At 34.2% G+C, this 6,592-nt stretch overlaps 2 protein-coding genes across 11 annotated transcripts in view; both read right to left on the bottom strand.

The window, feature by feature from the left end:
- Positions 1–2,754, bottom strand: part of LOC107753017 (myosin-2 heavy chain-like) — a 50,574-nt gene extending 47,820 nt beyond the window's left edge. For all 10 annotated transcript variants that reach the window (XM_016569101.1, XM_016569106.1, XM_016569102.1 and 7 more), the window contains exon 1: positions 2,052–2,754. In XM_016569101.1, the coding sequence (XP_016424587.1) occupies positions 2,052–2,183 (132 nt within the window). In that variant the 5' untranslated portion in view covers positions 2,184–2,754. The remainder of the gene's footprint in view (positions 1–2,051) is intronic.
- A 1,229-nt stretch (positions 2,755–3,983) lies between these two features.
- The window catches only part of LOC107753034 (major facilitator superfamily domain-containing protein 1-like), a 3,445-nt gene continuing 836 nt past the window's right edge, over positions 3,984–6,592 (bottom strand). Inside the window, exons 2-5 of the mRNA XM_016569139.1 lie at positions 6,235–6,372; positions 5,012–5,151; positions 4,737–4,848; positions 3,984–4,102 (exon numbers count right to left, since the gene is read on the bottom strand). Of these exons, the coding sequence (XP_016424625.1) occupies positions 4,049–4,102; positions 4,737–4,848; positions 5,012–5,145 (300 nt within the window). The 5' untranslated portion in view covers positions 5,146–5,151; positions 6,235–6,372 and the 3' untranslated portion in view covers positions 3,984–4,048. The remainder of the gene's footprint in view (positions 4,103–4,736; positions 4,849–5,011; positions 5,152–6,234; positions 6,373–6,592) is intronic.

Genomic DNA, 6,592 nt, shown 5'->3' with positions numbered 1-6,592 from the left:
TTTAAACGGATGAGTTATTAAAAAAATTCACCCCCCTCACAGTTGTCATGAAGGGCAAAATTAGCTATATAGACCAAAATCTTTTTTTGAACCAGGCTGTAAACGTTTTTTTCTGCTGTAAAGTTAGGCATTTTAACATGGGGAGTCTATGGGATTGACTCCCTTTTGCAGCCAGCCTCTAGCGGCAAGTTGACGAATTACAGTTTAAGTCACTTCCGTGTTGGCTTCAGGAGAGAGAGGGGGAGGTTGCCGCTCGGTTCAAACCCACAACCTTTTAATTACCAGCCCAGATTTTTAGCCAGGCAAAACTAGACCAGCAGTTTAAAAATTTCTAAACTTTCTAAACAACAAATGCAGCAGCTTGAAGCACGTCACTGAGCCACAATGTGCATCTGGTAAACAGCATCATTAATTACTACTAATCGCTAATTAGTCATCTGGCTGACTCCTTTACCCAAAGCAACAGTTCACCAGAAACGGGTCAGTCCTCCAGGGGTAACCTGAGGTTAAGTGCCTCGATCAAAGCCGTAATGGTAATTAGAATCAATGGCTTAACCTCTCTAGGGTTTGAACCTACAGACTTTCAAGCAACCCTAATATTTAACCACTATTCCCAAACACATGCTGCGGAAAAAAACATGTTATTAGTTATAAACCTGTGGTCTAGTTTTACAAATAAAGTTTGAAAGGCGGAATTCAGGTAAATCGGGTCATCCTTATGTCAAAAAGTGGTTAAATATATCAAATTCACCTTATATACCTTGGTAATATACCATGGTTTTTACATGATACTCTATTTTACCTCCAACAAAACCATGGCATTACCATAGTACACGTCCAAAATATGGTATTATGGTAAAGTTATATTGTGTAACTGCCATCCTCTAATGGGCAGCTAACCTTGGACCATGGTACAATGTCTAAAAACCATAGTATTACCATAGTACTTTATTGTTAGTGTAGTTTTTAAGCAGTTTGGTGGTTATCCAGTGCCTCTGTTAGGCTTTAATATGGATTGATAGGAATCTTTCAGTAGGTTTGGAGAAATAATTTAAATATTATTTATTTATTATTTAAAGTATTTTACTTATTTATTTAAATAATTAATTAATTATATTATAGTATATCTCTAATATACACAATATACTACAGTTTATACATGATACTCCAATCCATTTACCTCCAACAATACCTTGGCATTACCATAGTACATGTCCAAAAAAACATGGTATTATATTTTGCTAACTGTCACCCCTTTTTTACCATGTTTAAAATCCATACTATATCATGGTTTTGTATTGTGGTAAGGTACTAACATTTTGCTAACTATCATCCCTTTTACCATGGTACAATATATATATATATACATATATATATATAAATTTTTTTAATATATATTTAATTAAACGTGCTATTATATTTTAGTCTGAAATAATACTAATTTAAATATTATATATTTATTATTTAAAGTATTTTAATTATTTATTTAAATAATTATTTCATTATATTATATTATATATATCTAATATACACAATATACTACGGTTTATAGCCTACATGATACTCCAATTCATTTACCTCAAACAATACCATGAATACATATATATATATAAATTTTTTAAATATATATTTAATTAAACGTGCTATTATATTTTAGTCTGAAATAATACTAATTTAAATATTATATATTTATTATTTAAAGTATTTTAATTATTTATTTAAATAATTATTTCATTATATTATATTATATATATATCTAATATACACAATATACTACGGTTTATAGCCTACATGATACTCCAATTCATTTACCTCAAACAATACCATGACATTACCATAGTACATGTCCAAAAAAACATGGTATTATATTTTGCTAACTGTCACCCCTTTTTTACCATGTTTAAAAACCATACTATATCATGGTACTTTATTGTTAGTGTAGTTTTGAAGCAGTTAGCTGGTCATTAGTTATTTGACAATGTAAGTTATCAGTCCAGTCGAGCGTAAGTAATTATTCGGTCATTTCGCAGATACATTAATATTAATATTACCTGTGTGAAGTCTTCATCACTCAGCAGGTGCGCGTCTCGAGCTTTGAAGCAGTTCTGGCATTTACTCTTGTTGAAAATATTGGCCTGGAATTTTCGGCAGGCGTTATCTTTTGCAGACATACTCTGTGCCATGAGAGTGTTCCCGTTTGACCGTTATTTTAAAAACTGCGCAATAATTCCACCGGAGGATCCTCCCCCGCGCGCTGCAGTCCGACCTCCGGTCCGCCTCATCACAAACTCACTACGATGATTTATTTACGCACAATAATCATCTGACAGGACCCACACAAAGGGGTACAAAGATAGTAATAATAATAATAAAAAAAAATTTTTTAGTTAAAAAGTTTTAATTCATCCGAGCTCTCTTAGGTTGATTTCTGCGGGGATTCAATCCGGGACCTTCCGCGCTCCGATGCGTTACAGTGCGAGCTCCAAAATAATGTGGCAAACTTGTAGAAGCACTCAGTGATGGAGAGGAGGTGTTTACTTTCCACTAGCTCACCGCTCCTGACGAACCTTTCAGCGATACGTGAAGACAACTATCCCGAAACTCCATTATGCGTCTCAGTGTGGATTCTCTAGAGAGATTCCGCTCCAAAAACGGATTTTCGCAGATCTGGGCGGCCGCAGTGGGTCGGTTTCCCACGGTCACAGCTGATCACACGGGTCCGGCTGCGCTCTCCACACACACTACGCTCTCCACACACACTACACACGCAGGAATGAAGAGGGCGGGGCACAACTTAACTGACAGACACCGTAAGCCAATCACGGGAAGGGACACGCCTACTTTTTATAGTCAAAAAACGTCAGTGTCCAATCAGATTGTTCAATCGCACTAATTTTATGGGGAATAACAAGAATCAAGGTAGGTGGACTGTGCACGGGGTAAACTGAAGTTATTTAAACTTACAGTCAGGATTTTATATGGATTTAAACTGTTTTTTTCGTCTGGTTATAAAATGAAAAAGAGCAACAATAAATAATTCATGCATTAAGATCTTTGATAACTACCCTTGTAACGCCCCCAGATAGTGACCAATCCTACCTGAGCGGCTCTCCAGTGCCCCCGTTTGGCTTTAATGCGTTATGAGAGCCTGAGTTTCTCTCTCTCTCTCTCTCTCTCTATATATATATATACACACTCACACATACATACATATAATTAAAAATCAGTATATATATATATTAATTACAATATTTTACATGCTATTTATGAATTAATACTTAAAAATATATTTCAATACTAACTTTTTAATATTATATATAATACAAATATAATTGTTTTAGATATTTAAGTATTTAATTATATTATTGTTTATCTTTATTTATATATTTTAAATGTAAATATCTTAAAATATATTTTAATAAAATATTTATTTACAATTTCATTACACTATATTTGCGTATGTGTATACAGTAAATGTACAATGAAATTACAAAAGGGAACAGTGTTCATAATCTCTCGGTGGCACAAAACTTTTTTTTATATTTAAAAAAAAGCTTAAAATTTGCAAAATGCATACTCAATCATTTTGTAAGCAGCTATTAATACAAGTTCAAAGGCAATATTAACATTTCATGATTCATAAATCTGTTTTTAAAACAACATAGTAAATTTAAAGACAAACACTCTGATTTCCTCAAATTAGCAAGTCAATAACATTGTTCATATGTGAAACAGTGTCTCGTTAAAAAAAACTATGTTTGTTTGATGTTATTAACAGATGAGTGTCAACATTTCCATCCCAGCTTCCACAATCCATAAAAAATGATTACTGATCTTTCACATTTTTGAAAGTATTACATTAAACTTGGTAGTCAAGAGGACTGGCCTGAGAAAATCTGGCAAGAGAAACTCTTTATGATAGCGTTAATACTGAATATAATACGACACGTTTCCCTTTAGTAACGTCCAACGACACGAGACAGAATGTGAGCGATTCCTCTATGTCCTGTTGATGGAGGGAGCGTCGTTTATCTCCTCGTTGTCCTCTTCATTCATCAGCGGTTCTCTGTGATCTCTTAGTCGTCTTATTCAGAATGCTTCCCTATAAACACACACATACATTGCATTTAAACAATATCTCAAGGTCATCATAAAACTATTCATAACATTCATTTTGCATAGGATATTCTACTTCATTTGATCTACTGATTAAGATAACAAACCTTTTTCCTGTGGTATCACATGCACTGATGAACTGTGCATGATAAGATCAGGAATAAATACAGTATTACAAAAGTAAACGGGGTTCATTTTCAGTTCATTTGCACTGCATTAGGCCATGAGCGATACTGTCACAGCAGAACAATCCAATCCACCTCTATTGAAATAGACTGATGTGTTTTCAAAGCCCAAAATAACCTCTGCTATTCCAAAGTACTCAAAACTCATGTGTCGCTCGAGTCATGCATACGTTCGAATCCACTGATAGCAGTTTCTCTATCACTCGAACTTACGATGTAGACAATAATAAGAGGCAAATCCAGCTTTTCTGGCTCTGAGAATAATTACACCGATCAAGGACATTCTCAAACACTGTAACAGTGTGAACTCGTTTGACTCCTCCTCGCTCAAACTCTTCACAGTTCTCCTTCATCACACTGTTGCTATGGTTACGTGAGGTTAGGGATTCTGAGAGATGTGGCGATAGTGGGTGGATGTGTGTGTGTGTGTGTTACCTGTCTGTAGTCAACGATGTTGAGTACGGTAGAGGCGATTATGCAGCTGATGGTATTGGCCAGCATGAAGATCATCATATATTGCCATGTCCACAGCGGGATCTTAACATCACTGCGCAACAGACATATAAAACTCACTAACTCATATACATGGTATTCCAAGATAATACGAAGAATATCATGATGCTTTCAAAAAAAGTTTTTGTGAGTATAATGCATGCACATGTATTAAATTTCAGTGTGCATTAAACATGAATGCTGGCCATTAATGTCACCTGGACTTGGTTCCCAGTATCTGTCCCACCACCAGGTTAGAGATGCCGATGCTGACCATCTGTACGGATTTGGCCAGCCCCATCGCTGTGCCCAGTGTGGCTTGAGGAACCACCAGCGGGACGGAGGGCCACATGCTCGCCTACAACACACAAAATAATAGAAAACCAATGAAAAACTCGTCAGCTCAACAGCAGGAATTAAATATGTACATTATCATGCAATGTTTAGCACAGGTCTGTTCTTTTACTTCGCTTTATTTGTAAACCTTTTGAATTCAGATTCAGAATATTGGCACAATACTTTCTAAGTAAAATGACAAGCAACACACAAACGGAATAGAAATACAAAAAATGTCGGTCTAACAGAAAGAATCACACACATGTGTTTAACTTTACTATTCAGTGTTTAGTATAGGTCTTGGTTATACATTTTGTTTCGATTTATTTGCAAAATAATGAATGTGGAATATTTGTGTTATTTTTTTATATAAATTTTTATTAAAATATATTACATATTATATAATAATAGAATATATATATATATATATATATATATAGTGAATAAATATTATATTATAGTATAGTATGTTTTAAGTAAGAGGAGAATGGGGTATATAATATGATAATATAATAATAATTTTTTAGGTTGTTCAATCCATTTAAGGATGTTTTTACAGTTATTTTAGTTCTTAGTTTTACTATCAAGGGTATAACATTTTTAAGTTTCAAAAAATGATACATGTTAAAAGAGCAAATCTAATAACACATATTGATATAATATTGCCATATTAAAATATTCCAAATACACACCTTTTCTGGGTTTATGGATATCATTATTAAAATGTGCATAATGTACAACACTTTAGAAGACTTCATTTGTTTTTAAACTCTACATTTTTAATATTCATATTTGTATTTAAAATGTGAATTTTTCATGCATCTTGAAATATAATTCGCTGTGTTTTTATTCTTTACTTAGCTAGAGGAAAACCTATGCAAAATATGGCCCTATTAATCTTATCCTGCAAACAAATCTCAAATTTCTCATGTTTTAAAATCAGTATCGTGTACAGTGACGAATGCTGAAAACTTCAACCAATCACACGCTCTCTCACAATGTTTGCAAACCACACAATTGTGCATGTACTTTACTTTACTTTAGTAACATCGTATATCTGGCGTCTGTAGTATCTGCTGTGTGTGTGTTCATGACTGATACTCACAGCAGCGAATGAGTAAGTGATGCCGAGCCAGATGGTTGATATGAGAGGAGGGACGAATGTGAAGGCCAGCAGGCCAAACACAGGCAGCGTCAATACAGCACAGAGCCCCGCAAACACACCGCGCAGCCCCACATAGTCCTGCAGCACAGACACAAACACAATTAACATTAAACTGACTCACCACAAAGTACTTTAGTGGCATCATATAGTGATGATACCATGCTATATATACATATATATATATATATAAATTTCATGATACATTACATTTTTTCTCCATACATGTTTGGTGTTGTGAGATTTTTTTACTGTTTTTGAAATAAGTCTCTTCTGCTCACCAAGGCTGCATTTATTTGAT

Source organism: Sinocyclocheilus rhinocerous, unplaced genomic scaffold (assembly GCF_001515625.1).
Source record: "Sinocyclocheilus rhinocerous isolate Xijiao unplaced genomic scaffold, SAMN03320098_v1.1 scaffold1493, whole genome shotgun sequence".
NCBI classification, from domain to species: Eukaryota; Metazoa; Chordata; class Actinopteri; order Cypriniformes; family Cyprinidae; genus Sinocyclocheilus; species Sinocyclocheilus rhinocerous.
The sequence above is the reverse complement of the archived record's forward strand: the minus strand, read 5'-3'. Positions and strand labels throughout refer to the sequence as shown.